Below are 24,649 nucleotides of genomic sequence, written 5' to 3'. Positions count from 1 at the left end.
ATTAAAGCTCAACCAGTTTGATCTAGTTCTATTAAAGCTCAACCAGTTTGATCTAGTTCTAATAAAGCTCAACCAGTTTGATCTAGTTCTAATGAAGCTCAACCAGTTTGATCTAGTTATATTAAAGCTCAACCAGTTTGATCTAGTTCTATTAAAGCTCAACCAGTTTGATCTAGTTCTATTAAAGCTCAACCAGTTTGATCTAGTTCTAATAAAGCTCAACCAGTTTGATCTAGTTCTAATAAAGCTCAACCAGTTTGATCTAGTTCTAATAAAGCTCAACCAGTTTGATCTAGTTCTAATAAAGCTCAACCAGTTTGATCTAGTTCTAATAAAGCTCAACCAGTTTGATCTAGTTCTATTCAAGCTCAACCAGTTTGATCTAGTTCTAATAAAGCTCAACCAGTTTGATCTAGTTCTAATAAAGCTCAACCAGTTTGATCTAGTTCTAATAAAGCTCAACCAGTTTGATCTAGTTCTATTCAAGCTCAACCAGTTTGATCTAGTTCTATTAAAGCTCAACCAGTTTGATCTAGTTATATTAAAGCTCAACCAGTTTGATCTAGTTATATTAAAGCTCAACCAGTTTGATCTAGTTCTAATAAAGCTCAGCCAGTTTGATCTAGTTCTAATAAAGCTCAACCAGTTTGATCTAGTTCTAATAAAGCTCAACCAGTTTGATCTAGTTCTAATAAAGCTCAACCAGTTTGATCTAGTTCTAATAAAGCTCAACCAGTTTGATCTAGTTCTATTCAAGCTCAACCAGTTTGATCTAGTTCTAATAAAGCAACCAGTTTGATCTAGTTCTATTAAAGCTCAACCAGTTTGATCTAGTTCTATTAAAGCTCAACCAGTTTGATCTAGTTCTATTAAAGCTCAACCAGTTTGACCTAGTTCTAATAAAGCTCAGCCAGTTTGATCTAGTTCTAATAAAGCTCAACCAGTTTGATCTAGTTCTAATAAAGCTCAACCAGTTTGATCTAGTTCTAATAAAGCTCAACCAGTTTGATCTAGTTCTAATAAAGCAACCAGTTTGATCTAGTTCTATTAAAGCTCAACCAGTTTGATCTAGTTCTAATAAAGCTCAACCAGTTTGATCTAGTTCTAATAAAGCTCAGCCAGTTTGATCTAGTTCTAATAAAGCTTAACCAGTTTGATCTAGTTCTATTAAAGCTCAACCAGTTTGATCTAGTTCTAATAAAGCTCAACCAGTTTGATCTAGTTCTATTAAAGCTCAACCAGTTTGATCTAGTTCTAATAAAGCTCAGCCAGTTTGATCAAACCATGAAAAACAGCCCCAGACCATTATTCCTCCACCAAACTTTACAGTTGGCACTATGCATTGGGGCAGGTAGCGTTCTCCTGACATCCGCCAAACCCAGATTCGTACATCGGACTGCCAGATGGTGAAGCTTGATTCATCACTCCAGAGAAAGCGTTTCCACTGCTCCAGAGTCCAATGGCGGCGAGTTTACACCACTCCAGCCGGCGCTTGGCATTGTTCATGGTGACCTTAGGCTTGTGTGCGGCTGCTCGGCCATGGAACCCATTTCATGAAGCTCCCGATGAACAGTTATTGTGCTGACGTTGCTTCCAGAGGCAGTTTGGAACTCAGTAGTGAGTGTTGCAGCCGAGGACAGACGATTTTTACGCGATACGCACTTCAGCGGTCCCTGACGAACTGACTTGTTGGAAAGGTGGCATCCTATGACAGTGCCACGTTGAAAGTCACTGAGCTCTTCAGTAAGGCCATTCTACTGCCAATGTTTGTCTATGGAGATTGCATGGCTGTGTGCTCGATTTTATACACCTGTCAGCAACGGGTGAGGCTGAATCCACTAATTTCAACTGGTGTCCACATACTTTTGTAAATATATAGTGTATGGAAAATGAATATGGAAAATGTCTGGGATATTTTATTTCAGCTCATGAAACATGGGGCCAACACTTTACATGTTGAGTTTCAATTTTTGCTCAGTGTATCATTTGGTTTAAAGCACAGGGAATACACCTGAAACGACAGTCCAGCATTGTCATCAGCCTTCTGTTTCCTCTGAACTAAGGACTCTAGTCAACCACATCTTCTTTAGCTGACATCCGCATAGCGCTTGGTTTGGCTGTGACAAAGGTGACATTGCATTAAAGCTGTCAAATCCACAAGCGGCTCCACAGTCCTATTTATAGAAAAGCAGCCTTGTTTACACTGGAATGTCACATCGAATCATAACCTCAATTAAATATGATTTAGTTTAAGGATTTTATATTTGACAGTCATTATTTCTATAGCCTACACCGTCTTTCTGAACTGAAGGTGAGTGAGGATGAAGAGTAGCTGATCTGCAGTTACACCTGATCTGATTGGATCTATCTGATCTGCAGTTACACCTGATCTGATTGGATCTATCTGATCAGCAGTTACACCTGATCTGATTGGATCAATCTGATCTGCAGTTACACCTGATCTGATTGGATCTATCTGATCAGCAGTTACACCTGATCTGATTGGATCTATCTCCCATGCAGTTACACCTGATCTGATTGGATCTATCTGATCTGCAGTTACACCTCATCTGATTGGATCTATCTGATCTGCAGTTACACCTGATCTGATTGGATCTAGCTCCCATGCAGTTACACCTGATCTGATTGGATCTATCTGATCAGCAGTTACACCTGATCTGATTGGATCTATCTGATCAGCAGTTACACCTCATCTGATTGGATCTATCTGATCTGCAGTTACACCTGATCTGATTGGATCTATCTCCCATGCAGTTACACCTGATCTGATTGGATCTATCTGATCAGCAGTTACACCTCATCTGATTGGATCTATCTGATCTGCAGTTACACCTGATCTGATTGGATCTATCTCCCATGCAGTTACACCTGATCTGATTGGATCTATCTGATCAGCAGTTACACCTCATCTGATTGGATCTATCTGATCTGCAGTTACACCTGATCTGATTGGATCTATCTCCCATGCAGTTACACCTGATCTGATTGGATCTATCTGATCAGCAGTTACACCTCATCTGATTGGATATATCTGATCTGCAGTTACACCTCATCTGATTGGATCTATCTGATCTGCAGTTACACCTGATCTGATTGGATCTATCTGATCAGCAGTTACACCTCATCTGATTGGATCTATCTGATCTGCAGTTACACCTGATCTGATCTATCTGATCAGCAGTTACACCTGATCTGATTGGATCTATCTCCCATGCAGTTACACCTCATCTGATTGGATCTATCTGATCAGCAGTTACACCTCATCTGATTGGATCTATCTGATCAGCAGTTACACCTGATCTGATTGGATCTATCTGATCAGCAGTTACACCTCATCTGATTGGATCTATCTGATCTGCAGTTACACCTGATCTGATTGGATCTATCTCCCATGCAGTTACACCTGATCTGATTGGATCTATCTGATCAGCAGTTACACCTCATCTGATTGGATCTATCTCCCATGCAGTTACACCTCATCTGATTGGATCTATCTGATCAGCAGTTACACCTCATCTGATTGGATCTATCTGATCAGCAGTTACACCTGATCTGATTGGATCTATCTCCCATGCAGTTACACCTGATCTGATTGGATCTAGCTGATCTGCAGTTACACCTGATCTGATTGGATCTATCTCCCATGCAGTTACACCTGATCTGATTGGATCTATCTGATCAGCAGTTACACCTCACCTGATTGGATCTATCTCCCATGCAGTTACACCTCATCTGATTGGATCTATCTGATCAGCAGTTACACCTCATCTGATTGGATCTATCTGATCAGCAGTTACACCTGATCTGATTGGATCTATCTCCCATGCAGTTACACCTGATCTGATTGGATCTAGCTGATCTGCAGTTACACCTGATCTGATTGTATCTATCTGATCTGCAGTTACACCTGATCTGATTGGATCTATCTGATCTGCAGTTACACCTGATCTGATTGGATCAATCTGATCTGCAGTTACACCTCATCTGATTGGATCTAGGCCTAAGTGAGAAGCATATGGAGCTGCTTTGAGGATACTTGCATTAGGAATCTGTGGTACATGAAGACCAGGTCTGACCAGTCATTTGATCTGGGGATAGAGGAATGCTGTCTGTCACCATGGATACAGTCAGCTAACCAGGTGATGCTGACACACTTCTCTGATGAACTCTAAACATCATTCATCACTCACGGTGTGGATGATGAACCACTTCTAAATAAACACAGTCTAAAACAGAAATCAGACACACTGACTGACACAAACAAAACAGAACTAAAGCGTTCCACCCAGGTTTCATTGAAATGAATAGGAGCGCTCAGCAAGGTAGGCAGTCAGTTACCCCTCCCTGCTACCCCCCTCCTACTCCCCTGCTACCCCCCCTCCTACCCCTCCCTGCTACCCCCCTCCTACCCCCCTGCTACCCCTCCCTGCTACCCCCCTCCTACCCCCCTGCTACCCCTCCCTGCTACCCCCCCTCCTACCCCTCCCTGCTACCCCCCTGCTACCCCCCTCCTACCCCTCCCTGCTACCCCCCCTGCTACCCCCCCCTGCTACCCCCCTGCTACCCCCCCTCCTACCCCTCCCTGCTACCCCCCTCCTACCCCTCCCTGCTACCCCCCTCCTACCCCTCCCTGCTACCCCCCTGCTACCCCTCCCTGCTACCCCCCTCCTACCCCTCCCTGCTACCCCCCCTCCTACCCCCCTCCTACCCCCCTGCTACCCCCCTTCTACCCCCCTTCTACCCCTCCCTGCTACCCCCCTGCTACCCCCCTCCTACCCCTCCCTGCTACCCCCCTGCTACCCCCCTCCCAGTTAAGTCAGAGGCACCAGAGGACTATTGGAAAAACACTTTATTGTTTTTTACAGCCATGAAAATAAACAGAGCAGATTGCTTGACAGAGGTGGTGGCAACCCTACCCCCCAGCAGGTGGTCTTAGAGGTGGTGGCAACACAATGCAGCAGTCACCATGCGCAATAACAGTGTGGTCGTCTGGAGGGCAGGGATCCGTCAGGTCCATGTATGACTCAGTCTGGTTCTGGTTCTGGTGCAGCCGCCTGGACCTGCAGTTATTCTCACCAGAGCAGCTCAGACAATCACTTGACCGTAGGGGGGGGGGGGATAGTGGGTCAGATCAGCTCAGACAGTCACTTGACCGTAGGGGTGGGATAGTGGATCCGGCACCGCTCACTGAACACCTGAGGAAAGAACAGAACAGGAGAGGGTTAGGGTTAGGGTTAAAGAACAGCACAGGAGAGGGTCATTGAAGAGCAAGTGTGTGTGTGAGATCTTATGAGTGTATTTGTATTTATTATGGATCCCCATTAGTTCCTGCCAAGGCAGCAGCTACTCTTCCTGGGGTTTATTATGGAGCCCCATTAGTTCCTGCCAAGGCAGCAGCTACTCTTCCTGGGGTTTATTATGGATCCCCATTAGTTCCTGCCAAGGCAGCAGCTACTCTTCCTGGGGTTTATGATGGATCCCCATTAGTTCCTGCCAAGGCAGCAGCTACTCTTCCTGGGGTTTATTATGGATCCCCATTAGTTCCTGCCAAGGCAGCAGCTACTCTTCCTGGGGTTTATTATGGATCCCCATTAGTTCCTGCCGAGGCAGCAGCTACTCTTCCTGGGGTTTATTATGGATCCCCATTAGTTCCTGCCGAGGCAGCAGCTACTCTTCCTGGGGTTTATTATGGATCCCCATTAGTTCCTGCCGAGGCAGCAGCTACTCTTCCTGGGGTTTATTATGGATCCCCATTAGTTCCTGCCGAGGCAGCAGCTACTCTTCCTGGGGTTTATTATGGATCCCCATTAGTTCCTGCCGAGGCAGCAGCTACTCTTCCTGGGGTTTATTATGGATCCCCATTAGTTCCTGCCGAGGCAGCAGCTACTCTTCCTGGGGTTTATTATGGATCCCCATTAGTTCCTGCCGAGGCAGCAGCTACTCTTCCTGGGGTTTATTATGGATCCCCATTAGTTCCTGCCGAGGCAGCAGCTACTCTTCCTGGGGTTTATTATGGATCCCCATTAGTTCCTGCCGAGGCAGCAGCTACTCTTCCTGGGGCTTATTATGGATCCCCATTAGTTCCTGCCGAGGCAGCAGCTACTCTTCCTGGGGTTTATTATGGATCCCCATTAGTTCCTGCCGAGGCAGCAGCTACTCTTCCTGGGGTTTATTATGGATCCCCATTAGTTCCTGCCGAGGCAGCAGCTACTCTTCCTGGGGTTTATTATGGATCCCCATTAGTTCCTGCCAAGGCAGCAGCTACTCTTCCTGGGGTTTATTATGGATCCCCATTAGTTCCTGCCAAGGCAGCGGCTACTCTTCCTGGGGTTTATTATGGATCCCCATTAGTTCCTGCCAAGGCAGCGGCTACTCTTCCTGGGGTTTATTATGGATCCCCATTAGTTCCTGCCAAGGCAGCGGCTACTCTTCCTGGGGTTTATTATGGATCCCCATTAGTTCCTGCCGAGGCAGCGGCTACTCTTCCTGGGGTTTATTATGGATCCCCATTAGTTCCTGCCGAGGCAGCGGCTACTCTTCCTGGGGTTTATTATGGATCCCCATTAGTTCCTGCCGAGGCAGCGGCTACTCTTCCTGGGGCTTATTATGGATCCCCATTAGTTCCTGCCGAGGCAGCGGCTACTCTTCCTGGGGTTTATTATGGATCCCCATTAGTTCCTGCCGAGGCAGCAGCTACTCTTCCTGGGGTTTATTATGGATCACCATTAGTTCCTGCCGAGGCAGCAGCTACTCTTCCTGGGGTTTATTATGGAGCCCCATTAGTTCCTGCCAAGGCAGCAGCTACTCTTCCTGGGGTTTATTATGGAGCCCCATTAGTTCCTGCCAAGGCAGCAGCTACTCTTCCTGGGGTTTATTATGGATCCCCATTAGTTCCTGCCAAGGCAGCAGCTACTCTTCCTGGGGTTTATTATGGATCCCCATTAGTTCCTGCCAAGGCAGCAGCTACTCTTCCTGGGGTTTATTATGGATCCCCATTAGTTCCTGCCAAGGCAGCAGCTACTCTTCCTGGGGTTTATTATGGATCCCCATTAGTTCCTGCCAAGGCAGCGGCTACTCTTCCTGGGGTTTATTATGGATCCCCATTAGTTCCTGCCAAGGCAGCAGCTACTCTTCCTGGGGTTTATTATGGTGTAACATATTATTACACAACTACTCTACCACATTATCTACTATACATTATTACACCACTACTCTACCACTACATATCTACAACACAACACATTATTACACCACTACTCTACCACTACATATCTACAATACATCACATTATTACACCACTACATATCTACAATACAACACATTATTACACCACTACATATCTACAATACAACACATTATTACACCACTACTCTACCACTACATATCTACAATACAACACATTATTACACCACTACATATCTACAATACAACACATTATTACACCACTACATATCTACAATACAACACATTATTACACCACTACATATCTACAATACAACACATTATTACACCACTACTCTACCACTACATATCTACAATACATCACATTATTACACCACTACATATCTACAATACAACACATTATTACACCACTACATATCTACAATACAACACATTATTACACCACTACTCTACCACTACATATCTACAATACAACACATTATTACACCACTACTCTACCACTACATATCTACAATACAACACATTATTACACCACTACATATCTACAATACAACACATTATTACACCACTACATATCTACAATACAACACATTATTACACCACTACTCTACCACTACATATCTACAATACAACACATTATTACACCACTACATATCTAAAATACAACACTACATATCTACAATACAACACATTATTACACCACTACTCTACCACTACATATCTACAATACAACACATTATTACACCACTACTCTACCACTACATATCTACAATATAACACATTATTACACCACTACTCTACCACTACATATCTACAATATAACACATTATTACACCACTACTCTACCACTACATATCTACAATACAACACATTATTACACCACTACTCTACCACTACATATCTACAATATAACACATTATTACACCACTACATATCTACAATACAACACATTATTACACCACTACATATCTACAATACAACACATTATTACACCACTACTCTACCACTACATATCTACAATACAACACATTATTACACCACTACATATCTACAATACAACACATTATTACACCACTACTCTACCACTACATATCTACAATACAACACATTATTACACCACTACATATCTACAATACAACACATTATTACACCACTACTCTACCACTACATATCTACAATACAACACATTATTACACCACTACATATCTACAATACAACACATTATTACACCACTACATATCTACAATACAACACATTATTACACCACTACATATCTACAATACAACACATTATTACACCACTACATATCTACAATACAACACATTATTACACCACTACTCTACCACTACATATCTACAATACAACACATTATTACACCACTACATATCTACAATACAACACATTATTACACCACTACATATCTACAATACAACACATTATTACACCACTACATATCTACAATACAACACATTATTACACCACTACTCTACCACTACATATCTACAATACAACACATTATTACACCACTACATATCTACAATACAACACATTATTACACCACTACATATCTACAATACAACACATTATTACACCACTACATATCTACAATACAACACATTATTACACCACTACTCTACCACTACATATCTACAATACAACACATTATTACACCACTACATATCTACAATACAACACATTATTACACCACTACTCTACCACTACATATCTACAATACAACACATTATTACACCACTACATATCTACAATACAACACATTATTACACCACTACATATCTACAATACAACACATTATTACACCACTACTCTACCACTACATATCTACAATACAACACATTATTACACCACTACATATCTACAATACAACACATTATTACACCACTACTCTACCACTACATATCTACAATACAACACATTATTACACCACTACATATCTACAATACAACACATTATTACACCACTACATATCTACAATACAACACATTATTACACCACTACATATCTACAATACAACACATTATTACACCACTACATATCTACAATACAACACATTATTACACCACTACTCTACCACTACATATCTACAATACAACACATTATTACACCACTACATATCTACAATACAACACATTATTACACCACTACTCTACCACTACATATCTACAATACAACACATTATTACACCACTACATATCTACAATACAACACATTATTACACCACTACATATCTACAATACAACACATTATTACACCACTACTCTACCACTACATATCTACAATACAACACATTATTACACCACTACATATCTACAATACAACACATTATTACACCACTACATATCTACAATACAACACATTATTACACCACTACTCTACCACTACATATCTACAATATAACACATTATTACACCACTACATATCTACAATACAACACATTATTACACCACTACATATCTACAATACAACACATTATTACACCACTACTCTACCACTACATATCTACAATACAACACATTATTACACCACTACATATCTACAATACAACACATTATTACACCACTACTCTACCACTACATATCTACAATACAACACATTATTACACCACTACATATCTACAATACAACACATTATTACACCACTACTCTACCACTACATATCTACAATATAACACATTATTACACCACTACATATCTACAATACAACACATTATTACACCACTACATATCTACAATACAACACATTATTACACCACTACTCTACCACTACATATCTACAATACAACACATTATTACACCACTACATATCTACAATACAACACATTATTACACCACTACATATCTACAATACAACACATTATTACACCACTACTCTACCACTACATATCTACAATACAACACATTATTACACCACTACATATCTACAATACAACACATTATTACACCACTACTCTACCACTACATATCTACAATACAACACATTATTACACCACTACATATCTACAATACAACACATTATTACACCACTACTCTACCACTACATATCTACAATATAACACATTATTACACCACTACATATCTACAATACAACACATTATTACACCACTACATATCTACAATACAACACATTATTACACCACTACTCTACCACTACATATCTACAATACAACACATTATTACACCACTACATATCTACAATACAACACATTATTACACCACTACATATCTACAATACAACACATTATTACACCACTACTCTACCACTACATATCTACAATACAACACATTATTACACCACTACATATCTACAATACAACACATTATTACACCACTACTCTACCACTACATATCTACAATACAACACATTATTACACCACTACATATCTACAATACAACACATTATTACACCACTACATATCTACAATATAACACATTATTACACCACTACTCTACCACTACATATCTACAATACAACACATTATTACACCACTACTCTACCACTACATATCTACAATATAACACATTATTACACTACTACATATCTACAATACAACACATTATTACACCACTACATATCTACAATACAACACATTATTACACCACTACTCAACCACTACATATCTACAATACAACACATTATTACACCACTACTCTACCACTACATATCTACAATACAACACATTATTACACCACTACATATCTACAATACAACACATTATTACACCACTACTCTACCACTACATATCTACAATATAACACATTATTACACCACTACTCTACCACTACATATATACAATACAACACATTATTACACCACTACATATCTACAATACAACACATTATTACAACACATTATTACACCACTACTCTTTCACTACATACAGTGCCTTCGGAAAGTATTGAGACCCCTTGACTTTTTCCACATTTTGTGAGGGTACAGCCTTATTCTAAAATTGATTAAATTAATTTTTCCCCCTCAATCTACACACATTACCCCATAATGACAAAGCAAAAACAGGTTTAGTAATTTTTGCAAATATTATTTAAAAACTTAAATATCATATATAAAAAAGTATTCAGACCCTTTACTCAGTACTTTGTTGAAGCACCTTTGGCAGCGATTACAGCCTTGAGTCTTCTTGGGTATGACGCTACAAGCTTGGCACACCTGTATTAGGGGAGTTTCTCCCATTCTTCTCTGCAGATCCTCTCAAGCTCTGTTAGGTTGGATGGGGAGCGTCGCTGCACAGCTATTTTCAGTTCTCGCCAGAGATGTTCGATCGGGTTCAATTCCGGGCTCTGGCTGGGCCACTCAATGACATTCAGAGACTTGTCCCGAAGCCACTCCTGCGTTGTCTTGGCTGTGTGCTTAGGGTCATTGTCCTGTTGGAAGGTGAACCTTCGCCCCAGTCTGAGGTCCTGAGTGCTCTGGAGCAGGTTTTCATCAAGGATCTCTCTGTACTTTGCTCCGTTCATCTTTGCCCCGATCCTGACTAGTCTCTCGGGTCCCTGCCGCTGAAAAACATCCCCACAGCATGATGCTGCCACCACCATGCTTCACTGTAGGGATGGTGCCAGGTTTCCTCCAGACGTGACGCTTGGCATTCAGGCCAAAGAGTTCAAGCTTGGTTTCATCAGACCAGAGAATCTTGTTTATCATGGTCTGAGAGTCTTTAGGTGCCTTTTTGGCAAACTCCAAGCGGGCTGTCATGTGCCTTTTACTGAGGAGTGGCTTCCGTCTGGCCACTCTACCATAAAGGCCTGATTGGTGGAGTGCTGCAGAGATGGTTGTCTTTCTGGAAGGTTCTCCCATCTCCACAGAGGAACTCTAGAGCTCTGTCAGAGTGACCATCACCTCCCTGACCAAGGCCCTTCTCCCCCGATTGCTCAGTTTGGCCGGGCGGCCAGCTCTAGGAAGAGTCTTGGTGGTTCCAAACTTCTTCCATTTAAGAATGATGGAGGCCACTGTGTTCTTGGGGACCTTCAATGCTGCAGACATTTTTTGGTACCCTTCCCCAGATCTGTGCCTCAACACAATCCTGTCTCGGAGCGCTACAGACAATTCCTTCGACCTCATGGCTTGGTTTTTGCTCTGACATGCACTGTCAACTGTGGGACATTATATAGACGGTTGTGTCTTTCCAAATCATGTCCAATCAATTGAATTTACCACAGGTGGACTCCAATCAAGTTGTAAAAACATCTCAAGGATGATCAATGGAAACAGGATACACTTCACCTTGATTTTGTGTCTCAGGGCAAAGGGTCTGAATACTTGTGTAAATAAGGTATGTTTTTTATATTTTATACATTTGCTAAAATTTATGAAAACCTGTTTTCGCTTTGTCATTCTGTGGTATTGGGTCATTATGGGGTACTGGGTCATTCTGGGGTACTGGGTCATTCTGGGGTATTGGGTCATTATGGGGTATTGGGTCATTATGGGGTATTGGGTCATTATGGGGTATTGGGTCATTCTGGGGTATTGGGTCATTCTGGGGTATTGGGTCATTCTGGGGTATTGGGTCATTCTGGGGTATTGGGTCATTCTGGGGTATTGTGTGTAGATTGATGAGGATATTTTTTTTCATTTTATCCATTTTAGAATAAGGCTGTAACGTAACAATGTGGGAAAAGGTCAAGGGGTCTGAATACTTTCCGAAAGCATTGTATCTACAATACAACACATTATTACACACTACTCAACATCTACAATACAACATGTACAGTGGCTTGCGAAAGTATTCACCCCCCTTGGCGTTTTTCCTATTTTGTTGCCTTACAACCTGGAATTAAAATAGATTTTGGGGGGGTTGTGTCATTTGATTTACCCAGCATGCCTCCCACTTGGAAGATGCAAAATATATTTTTTGTGAAACAAGAAATAAGACAAAAAAACAGAACTTGAGCGTGCATAACTATCTAACTAACTGGACTTGGGGACTGTGAAGAGACCTCTGGTGGCATGTCTTGTGGGGTATGTATGTGTGAGTGTGTTTGAGAGGTTAAACCATGAGGTGACAGTTCAAACTGGCCATGAGGTCAGAGGTCAAAAATACCATGAGGTCAGAGTGATGTTCTTACCTTCAGACTCCTGTCATTAACAACCTCTTCAACATTCAGCTCTGATCGCATGAGTTTTAACTGGAGGAGAAAAGACAAACACTCATATCACTACAAGAAGTTAACACTGAACACTGCCTCTAATCCAGTCAAATACTGCCACCAACAGAAACCTGGAGACTATGGAGGATTAGTGTTAGAAATGCAGCTCTTTGGGAGCAGATTCACTATCCTTCAACTGGTAGTTTGTTCTACCTGCCCAACACGCCGTAATTCCTCATTAGATGTACCTACAAGTCATCACACTTGTATCAGCCAATCAAAGTTCGCAATTCCCCGTTCACCTCACTGAACCCGCTGCCGTCAGAGTGAGATTACAGTCAGAATGGACTGTTTCTCTAGATCTGTATTTGACCTGTGATTCAGTGCATCGTATTTGACCTGTGTTTCAGTGCATCGTATTTGACCTGTGTTTCAGTGCATCGTATTTGACCTGTGTTTCAGTGCATCGTATTTGACCTGTGTTTCAGTGCATCGTATTTGACCTGTGTTTCAGTGCATCGTATTTGACCTGTGTTTCAGTGCATCGTATTTGACCTGTGTTTCAGTGCATCGTATTTGACCTGTGTTTCAGTGCATCGTATTTGACCTGTGTTTCAGTGCATCGTATTTGACCTGTGTTTCAGTGCATCGTATTTGACCTGTGTTTTAGTGCATCGTAGTGTAAGTACTGTACATGTTATTGCTTCTTTAGGCCAATACTTCGTTGTTAAGGCTGCCTAGTTATTTACCATGTTAATAAATGTTGAAACTATTTTCCTTTTCCATGTGCCTGATGCTATTTCTAGCCAAGATGTTAGCCAGCCATGCTAGCTCATTTATGCTGTGTGACACATTCCTCGTTTAGGATATATATTATTCTGTTCATACTGTATGGTTAAGTTCCTAGCCATGTTTATGGACATGTATAACCTTTGTGAAGCCTCATACTACCGTGTACTGTCTGTAGCATGTAGCCTCATTTAGCCTGTGTTTTTCCTCACGGCACAGTTACTTTTCCATGTTAGTCGTGGTCTCGTGTACATGCAGACCATGGTTACATGCAGACCATGGTTACATCCCAATCACGTTTGCTTTGCAGTTATCATACTGCTGACAAGTAATTGGGTCTTTGTCCTGTAAGTGGATTCCTCTACCTATGGCTTTGACCTTTACCTGCCACAGGTATATTCATATGGAAGCCTGTCCACAGGTATATTCATATGGAAGCCTGTCCACAGGTATATTCATATGGAAGCCTGTCCACAGGTATATTCATATGGAAGCCTGTCCACAGGTACACCTCCACAGGTATATTCATATGGAAGCCTGTCCACAGGTATATTCATATGGAAGCCTGTCCACAGGTATATTCATATGGAAGCCTGTCCACAGGTACACCTCCACAGGTATATTCATATGGAAGCCTGTCCACAGGTATACCTCCACAGGTATATTCATATGGAAGCCTGTCCACAGGTACACCTCCACAGGTATATTCATATGGAAGCCTGTCCACAGGTATACCTCCACAGGTATATTCATATGGAAGCCTGTCCACAGGTATATTCATATGGAAGCCTGTCCACAGGTATATTCATATGGAAGCCTATCCACAGGTATATTCATATGGAAGCCTATCCACAGGTATATTCATATGGAAGCCTGTCCACAGGTATACCGCCACAGGTATATTCATATGGAAGCCTGTCCACAGGTATACCTCCACAGGTATATTCATATGGAAGCCTGTCCACAGGTACACCTCCACAGGTATATTCATATGGAAGCCTGTCCACAGGTATACCGCCACAGGTATATTCATATGGAAGCCTGTCCACAGGTATACCTCCACAGGTATATTCATATGGAAGCCTGTCCACAGGTACACCTCCACAGGTATATTCATATGGAAGCCTGTCCACAGGTATACCTCCACAGGTATATTCATATGGAAGCCTGTCCACAGGTATATTCATATGGAAGCCTATCCACAGGTATATTCATATGGAAGCCTGTCCACAGGTATATTCATATGGAAGCCTATCCACAGGTATATTCATATGGAAGCCTGTCCACAGGTATACCGCCACAGGTATATTCATATGGAAGCCTATCCACAGGTATACCTCCACAGGTATATTCATATGGAAGCCTATCCACAGGTATATTCATATGGAAGCCTATCCACAGGTATATTCATATGGAAGCCTATCCACAGGTATATTCATATGGAAGCCTGTCCACAGGTATATTCATATGGAAGGCTATCCACAGGTATATTCATATGGAAGCCTATCCACAGGTATATTCATATGGAAGCCTGTCCACAGGTATATTCATATGGAAGCCTATCCACAGGTATATTCATATGGAAGCCTATCCACAGGTATATTCATATGGAAGCCTGTCCACAGGTATACCGCCACAGGTATATTCATATGGAAGCCTGTCCACAGGTATACCTCCACAGGTATATTCATATGGAAGCCTGTCCACAGGTATATTCATATGGAAGCCTATCCACAGGTATACCTCCATCACGGTTGACAACTCCGTTGTGTCCTCCTCCCAGAGTGCGAAGAGCCTTGGCGTGACCCTGGACAACACCCTGTCGTTCTCCGCTAACATCAAGGCGGTGACCCGATCCTGTAGGTTCATGCTCTACAACATTCGGAGAGTACGACCCTGCCTTACACAGGAAGCGGCACAGGTCCTAATCCAGGCACTTGTCATCTCCCGTCTGGATTACTGCAATTCGCTGTTGGCTGGGCTCCCTGCCTGTGCCATTAAACCCCTACAACTCATCCAGAATGCCACAGCCCGTCTGGTGTTCAACCTTCCCAAGTTCTCTCATGTCACCCCGCTCCTCCGCACACTCCACTGGCTTCCAGTTGAAGCTCGCATCCGTTACAAGACCATGGTGCTTGCCTATGGAGCTGTGAGGGGAACGGCACCTCCGTACCTTCAGGCTCTGATCAGTCCCTACACCCAAACGAGGGCACTGCGTTCATCCACCTCTGGCCTGCTGGCCCCCCTACCTCTACGGAAGCACAGTTCCCGCTCAGCCCAGTCAAAACTGTTCGCTGCTCTGGCACCCCAATGGTGGAACAAGCTCCCTCACGACGCCAGGACAGCGGAGTCACTCACCACCTTCCGGAGACATTTGAAACCCCACCTCTTTAATGAATACCTGGGATAGTATAAAGTAATCCTTCTACCCCCCCCCCTTTACTCCAACCCACCCCCCCACCCCCAAAATAAAAAATAAATAAAAACATTGTAAAGTGGTTATCCCACTGGCTATAAGGTGAATGCACCTATTTGTAAGTCGCTCTGGATAAGAGCGTCTGCTAAATGACGTAAATGTAAATGTAAATTCATATGGAAGCCTGTCCACAGGTATACCTCCACAGGTATATTCATATGGAAGCCTTAATAATAATAATAATAATAATAATAATAATAATAATATGCCATTTAGCAGACGCTTTTATCCAAAGCGACTTACAGTCATGCGTGCATACATTTCTTTGTGTATGGGTGGTCCCGGGGATCGAACCCACTACCTTGGCGTTACAAGCGCCATGCTCTACCAGCTGAGCTACAGAGGACCACAGGTACACTTCCACAGGTATACTTCCACAGGTACACTTCCACAGGTATACCTCCACAGGTATATTCATATGGAAGCCTGACCACAGGTATATTCATATGGAAGCCTGTCCACAGGTATACCTCCACAGGTATATTCATATGGAAGCCTGTCCACAGGTATACCTCCACAGGTATATTCACATGGAAGCCTGATCACAGGTATATTCATATGGAAGCCTATCCACAGGTATACCGCCACAGGTATATTCATATGGAAGCCTGTCCACAGGTATAACTCCACAGGTATATTCATATGGAAGCCTGTCCACAGGTATATTCATATGGAAGCCTATCCACAGGTATATTCATATGGAAGCCTATCCACAGGTATATGCATATGGAAGCCTATCCACAGGTATACCTCCACAGGTATATTCATATGGAAGCCTATCCACAGGTATATTCATATGGAAGCCTGTCCACAGGTATATTCATATGGAAGCCTATCCACAGGTATACCTCCACAGGTATATTCATATGGAAGCCTGTCCAAAGGTATATTCATATGGAAGCCTGACCACAGGTATATGCATATGGAAGCCTATCCACAGGTATACCTCCACAGGTATATTCATATGGAAGCCTATCCACAGGTATATTCATATGGAAGCCTGTCCACAGGTATATTCATATGGAAGCCTATCCACAGGTATACCTCCACAGGTATATTCATATGGAAGCCTGTCCACAGGTATACCTCCACAGGTATATTCACATGGAAGCCTGATCACAGGTATATTCATATGGAAGCCTATCCACAGGTATACCGCCACAGGTATATTCATATGGAAGCCTGTCCACAGGTATACCTCCACAGGTATATTCATATGGAAGCCTGTCCACAGGTACACCTCCACAGGTATATTCATATGGAAGCCTGTCCACAGGTATACCTCCACAGGTATATTCATATGGAAGCCTGTCCACAGGTATACCTCCACAGGTATATTCATATGGAAGCCTATCCACAGGTATATTCATATGGAAGCCTATCCACAGGTATATTCATATGGAAGGCTATCCACAGGTATATTCATATGGAAGCCTATCCACAGGTATATTCATATGGAAGCCTATCCACAGGTATATTCATATGGAAGCCTATCCACAGGTATACCTCCACAGGTATATTCATATGGAAGCCTTCCACAGGTACACTTCCACAGGTATACCTCCACAGGTATATTCATATGGAAGCCTGACCACAGGTATATTCATATGGAAGCCTGTCCACAGGTATACCTCCACAGGTATATTCATATGGAAGCCTATCCACAGGTATACCTCCACAGGTATATTCACATGGAAGCCTGATCACAGTTATATTCATATGGAAGCCTGTCCACAGGTATACCTCCACAGGTATATTCATATGGAAGCCTATCCACAGGTATACCGCCACAGGTATATTCATATGGAAGCCTATCCACAGGTATACCTCCACAGGTATATTCATATGGAAGCCTATCCACAGGTATATTCATATGGAAGCCTATCCACAGGTATATTCATATGGAAGCCTATCCACAGGTATACCTCCACAGGTATATTCATATGGAAGCCTATCCACAGGTCTACCTCCACAGGTATATTCATATGGAAGCCTATCCACAGGTATACCTCCACAGGTATATTCATATGGAAGCCTGTCCAAAGGTATATTCATATGGAAGCCTGACCACAGGTATATTCATATGGAAGCCTGTCCACAGGTATACCTCCACAGGTATATTCATATGGAAGCCTGTCCACAGGTATATTCATATGGAAGCCTATCCACAGGTATATTCATATGGAAGCCTATCCACAGGTATATTCATATGGAAGCCTGTCCACAGGTATATTCATATGGAAGCCTATCCACAGGTATATTCATATGGAAGCCTGTCCACAGGTATATTCATATGGAAGCCTGTCCACAGGTATATTCATATGGAAGCCTATCCACAGGTATATTCATATGGAAGCCTATCCACAGGTATATTCATATGGAAGCCTATCCACAGGTATACCTCCACAGGTATATTCATATGGAAGCCTATCCACAGGTATATTCATATGGAAGCCTGTCCACAGGTATATTCATATGGAAGCCTATCCAGAGGTATATTCATATGGAAGCCTATCCACAGGTATACCTCCACAGGTATATTCATATGGAAGCCTATCCACAGGTATACCTCCACAGGTATATTCATATGGAAGCCTGTCCACAGGTATACCTCCACAGGTATATTCATATGGAAGCCTGTCCACAGGTATACCTCCACAGGTATATTCATATGGAAGCCTGTCCACAGGTATACCTCCACAGGTATATTCATATGGAAGCCTGACCACAGGTATATTCATATGGAAGCCTGACCACAGGTATATTCATATGGAAGCCTATCCACAGGTATATTCATATGGAAGCCTGTCCACAGGTATACCTCCACAGGTATATTCATATGGAAGCCTGTCCACAGGTATACCTCCAGAGATATATTCATATGGAAGCCTGACCACAGGTATATTCATATGGAAGCCTGACCACAGGTATATTCATATGGAAGCCTGTCCACAGGTATATTCATATGGAAGCCTGTCCACAGGTATACCTCCACAGGTATATTCATATGGAAGCCTGTCCACAGGTATACCTCCACAGGTATATTCATATGGAAGCCTGTCCACAGGTATACCTGCTGTACTCATGGTTAGTATTTCTATTCTTTCCCATAGAACCACTTCCATTTCCACTGTCAATACGAGGAGTGTGGAGTGGGGAACCCTTACATCTGAAATAAACCTTTCTGAAGACATCTGGACTTGTTCTTGCCAGACAGACCTGTGGTATCCTGCTACTCCTACTGCTCTCTCCTCGTCTGACCATGTGTTCTCGCATACCCGAGAGCATCTGGTCAGCGGGGTGGTGGCACAGGAATCCTCATCTCTCCCAAGTGGACATTCTCTATTTTTCCCCTGACCCATCTGTCTATCTCCTCATTTGAATTCCATGCTGTCACAGTCACTAGCCCATTCAAGCTTAACAACCTTGTCATTTATCGCCCTCCAGGTTCCCTTGGAGAGTTCATCAATGAGCTTGACAAGTTCCTTTCCTGAGGATGGCTCACCCCTCACAGTTCTGGGTGACTTCAACCTCCCTACGTCTACATTTGACTCATTTCTCTCTGCCTCCTTCTTTCCACTCCTTTCCTCTTTTGACCTCACCCTCTCACCGTCCCCCCCTACTCACAAGGCAGGCAATACGCTTGACCTCATCTTTACTAGATGCTGTTCTTCTACTAATCTCACTGCAACTCCCCTCCATGTCTCCGACCACTACTTTGTATCCTTTTCTCTCTCGCTCTCCTCCAACACTACTCACTCTGCCTCTACTCAGATGGTAATGCGCCGTCGCAACCTTCGCTCTCTCTCTCCCGCTACTCTCTCCTCTTCCATCCTATCATCTCTTCCCTCTGCTCAATCCTTCTCCCTCCAATCTCCTGATTCTGCCTCCTCAACCCTCCTCTCCTCCCTTTCTGCATCCTTTGACTCTCTATGTCCCCTATCCTCCCGGCCAGCTCGGTCCTCCCCTCCAGCTCTGTGGCTTGATGACTCATTGCGAGCTCACAGAACTAGACTCCCTGCGGACCTGGCATCTTTTCAATCCCTCCTCTCTACATTTTCTTCATCTGTTTCTGCTGCTATGGCCACTTTCTACCACTCTAAATTCCAAGCATATGCCTCTAAGCCTAGGAAGCTCTTTGCCACCTTCTCCTCCCTGCTGAATCCTCCTCCCCCTCCCCCCCTCCTCCCTCTCTGTGGATGACTTCGTCAACCATTTTGAAAAGAAGGTTGACGACATCCGATCCTCGTTTGTTAAGTCAAATGACACTGCTGGTCCTGCTCACACTGCCCTACCCTATGCTTTGACTTCTTTCTCCCCTCTCTCTCCAGATAAAATCTTGCGACTTGTGATGGCCAGCCGCCCAACAACCTGCCCGCGCCCAACAACCTGCCCGCTTGACCCTATCCCCTCCTCTCTTCTCCAGACCATCTCCGGTGACCTTCTCCCTTACCTCACCTCGCTGATCAACTCATCCTTGACCACTGGCTATGTCCCTTCCGTCTTCAAGTGAGCGAGAGTTGCACCCCTTCTCAAAAAACCAACACTCTGATGTCAACAACTACAGACCAGTATCCCTTCTTTCTTTTCTCTCCAAAACTCTTGAGCGTGCCATCTTTAGCCAACTCTCTTGCTATCTCTCTCAGAATTACCTTCTTGATCCAAACCAGTCAGGTTTCAAGACTGGTCATTCAACTGAGACTGCTCTTCTCTGTGTCACGGAGGCTCTCCGCACTGCTAAAGCTAACTCTCTCTCCTCTGCTCTTGTCCTTCTAGACCTGTCTGCTGCCTTTGATACTGTGAACCATCAGATCCTCCTCTCCACCCTCTCCGAGCTGGGCATCTCCGGCGCGGCTCACTCTTGGATTGCGTCCTACCTGACCGGTCGCTCCTACCAAGTGGCGTGGCGAGAAGCTGTCTCCGCACCACGTGCTCTCACCACTGGTGTCCCCCAGGGCTCAGTTCTAGGCCCTCTCCTATTCTCGCTATACACCAAGTCACTTGGCTCTGTCATATCCTCACATGGTCTCTCCTATCATTGCTACTCAGACGACACACAACTAATCTTCTCCTTTCCCCCTTCTGATAACCAGGTGGCGAATCGCATCTCTGCATGTCTGGCAGACATATCAGTATGGATGACGGATCACCACCTCAAGCTGAACCTTGGCAAGACGGAGCTGCTCTTCCTCCCGGGGAAGGACTGCCCGTTCCATGATCTCGCCATCACGGTTGACAACTCAGTTGTGTCCTCCTCCCAGAGTGCGAAGAGCCTTGGCGTGACCCTGGACAACACCCTGTCGTTCTCCGCTAACATCAAGGCGGTGACCCGATCCTGTAGGTTCATGCTCTACAACATTCGGAGAGTATGATCCTGCCTTACACAGGAAGCGGCACAGGTCCTAATCCAGGCACTTGTCATCTCCCGTCTGGATTACTGCAATTCGCTGTTGGCTGGGCTCCCTGCCTGTGCCATTAAACCCCTACAACTCATCCAGAATGCCGCAGCCCGTCTGGTGTTCAACCTTCCCAAGTTCTCTCACGTCACCCCGCTCCTCCGCACACTCCACTGGCTTCCAGTTGAAGCTCGCATCTGCTACAAGACCATGGTGCTTGCCTACGGAGCTGTGAGGGGAACGGCACCTCCGTACCTTCAGGCTCTGATCAGTCCCTACACCCAAACGAGGGCATTGCGTTCATCCACCTCTGGCCTGATGGCTCCCCTACCTCTGCGGAAGCACAGTTCCCGCTCAGCCCAGTCAAAACTGTTTCGCTGCTCTGGCACTCCAATGGTGGAACAAGCTCCCTCACGACGCCAGGACAGCGGAGTCACTCACCTCCTTCCGGAGACATTTGAAACCCCACCTTTTTAAGGAATACCTGGGATAGGATAAAGTAATCCTTCTACCCCCCCTTACCCCACCCCAAAAAAATAAACATTGTAAAGTGGTTATCCCACTGGCTATAAGGTGAATGCACCAATTTGTAAGTCGCTCTGGATAAGAGCGTCTGCTAAATGACGTAAATGTAAATGGTATCTGAACCGTATTCACTGGAACCTAATATCTCTCTACTAGTGCCCGTTATTCATGGTCTTCCTGGATCAGCCTTTAGTATTTTTAAATGAGCTTTACGAGTGTCAAACCCTCAGTGTCCACTGTCACTGTATTCCGATTAGCTAACTGGCTGATTCTGTCTGGTGTCTGCTACCCCCCAGTGGTCAGGACAGGTATAGCCTTGGAGGGGTGTAGTGTAATATAGTAGTATATACATGGTATTGGATATAGGTTTGTTGCTCCATATTGTTGATAATCACAGTAGTACAGTAACAGATGGCCAAATGGATAGATTAGTACACAGGTGTAGTAAAACAATATGCTTCAAAAGGCAGGAGTCTGTTTTTACAGCATCCCAGCTGTAAAATAACACGAGGGAAAGAAAGGTGAGGAACTGAGCGAGCGTGGACGGCATTTGTGGCTAGCCAAAATCAACAGAAAAGATGTTCAGCCTACCAAGCATAGTAACATGATCTCAGATGACTTTGTAACAGGTAATCTAACCACATACCTGGCAGGAAACTGTTGTAAACCATTACATTATTATTATTATTATATGGTTTAAACCATGTGGTCCTCTGTAGCTTATATTATTATTATATTATATGGTATACATTAAAAAGATTAGCTGGCATCGGGCTAACTTACCTATAGAACTAATTCCAAAGCTAGCTAGCTAACTTTGCTAGCTTTTTCGGTGGTAGCTAACTTGCTAGTCTTCTTAGCAGCACTCTTGAAAGCCAAGGATGACCAAATATTACATAGCTAACTTAATGGTCATAGCTAGCCATCTTTGCCATCTCCACCTTGTACTGAAGCTATTCATAACATTATCTAAAGTTATGAGCTAGCTAAGTTTAGTTGAAACTCAAGTCTGTTTGTTCACCAGCTCACAATCAAATGCCAACCATATTACCTCCCACGAGAATTCTCTTCGGTTATAGTCCCAGCCGTGTATATTCCCCCTCAAGCCGATACCACAATGACCCTCAAGGAACTACACTGGACTTTGTGAAAACTAGAAACCACATATCCTGAGGCCGCATTTATTGTAGCTGAGGATTTTAACAAAGCAAATTTGAGGAAAACGCTACCGAAGTTCTATCAACACTGACTGTATTACTCTCGCTGCTAAAACGCTCGACCACTGCTACTCCCCATTCCGGGATGGCTACAAGGCCCTCCCCTGCCCTCCCTTTGGCAAATCAGATCATGACTCCATTTTGTTCCTCCCTTCCTATAGGCAGAAACTCAAACAGGAACATTACCTTGGTGCAGTGTGGTGTGGATCATAGTGTAGTATAGGTAATGTATTACCTTGGTGCAGTGTGGTGTGGATCATAGTGTAGTATAGGTAATGTATTACCTTGGTGCAGTGTGGTGTGGATCATAGTGTAGTATAGGTAATGTATTACCTTGGTCTGTTCCTTCCTGAGTAGTTTGATGGTTGTCATGTTGTCTCCGTCCTTGGCCCTCTGCTCTCTCAGCTGGTCCACCACCTCAGAGGTCTGGCCTATACACGTCTTAATGGCTCGGTCTCTGCTCAGGTGGGCCTCCATCAGCTGCAACACGCACACCACAACACAACCACACCACCACACCACACAAAGACAATAACACAGGATTACTGAGCCAGTCTAACCTGGTGAGTCCACTTAGAGCTAGCTGTCATTTATAAACAGTTTGAATGTATACACTCAAGCAGGGCTGCAGGAAAACGTGTGGCCAGCTGGCATTTGTCCCAGCACTTTTCAAATCAGGTGGGGCAGCGCCCACCACTTTATTTGGTTGAATGGAAATACTGACACAAAAGTGTAAAGAGGGACAACGTTTTTTGACTGATTTGCTTCATGTCAACTCGGCACAATTGATCTGTCCTTCATAGCGGAGTGCTGCAGGTTCTGTGTGAGCCTTGACCAATTAGACTCACGGAAATCAGAGGTGGCTTGGGGCGGCCACAAGGCATGTCGTCTAGCAAAGCGCGCTCTCTACATACCTCCGGTATT

At 43.6% G+C, this 24,649-nt stretch overlaps 1 protein-coding gene across 1 annotated transcript in view; it reads right to left on the bottom strand.

The window, feature by feature from the left end:
* Window positions 1-4,855: 4,855 nt before the first annotated feature.
* The window catches only part of LOC311116859 (protein MIX23-like), a 45,230-nt gene continuing 25,436 nt past the window's right edge, over window positions 4,856-24,649 (bottom strand). The window contains exons 3-5 of the mRNA XM_084191890.1: window positions 24,059-24,205; window positions 13,302-13,361; window positions 4,856-5,216 (exon numbers count right to left, since the gene is read on the bottom strand). Coding sequence (XP_084048016.1) covers window positions 5,166-5,216; window positions 13,302-13,361; window positions 24,059-24,205 — 258 coding nt within the window. The 3' untranslated portion in view covers window positions 4,856-5,165. The remainder of the gene's footprint in view (window positions 5,217-13,301; window positions 13,362-24,058; window positions 24,206-24,649) is intronic.

Source organism: Coregonus lavaretus (assembly GCF_964263955.1).
Source record: "Coregonus lavaretus genome assembly, contig: HAP1_SCAFFOLD_190, whole genome shotgun sequence".
Taxonomy (NCBI): Eukaryota; Metazoa; Chordata; class Actinopteri; order Salmoniformes; family Salmonidae; genus Coregonus; species Coregonus lavaretus.
Note: the sequence above shows the minus strand (reverse complement) of the source record. Positions and strands in the feature narration are given on the sequence as shown.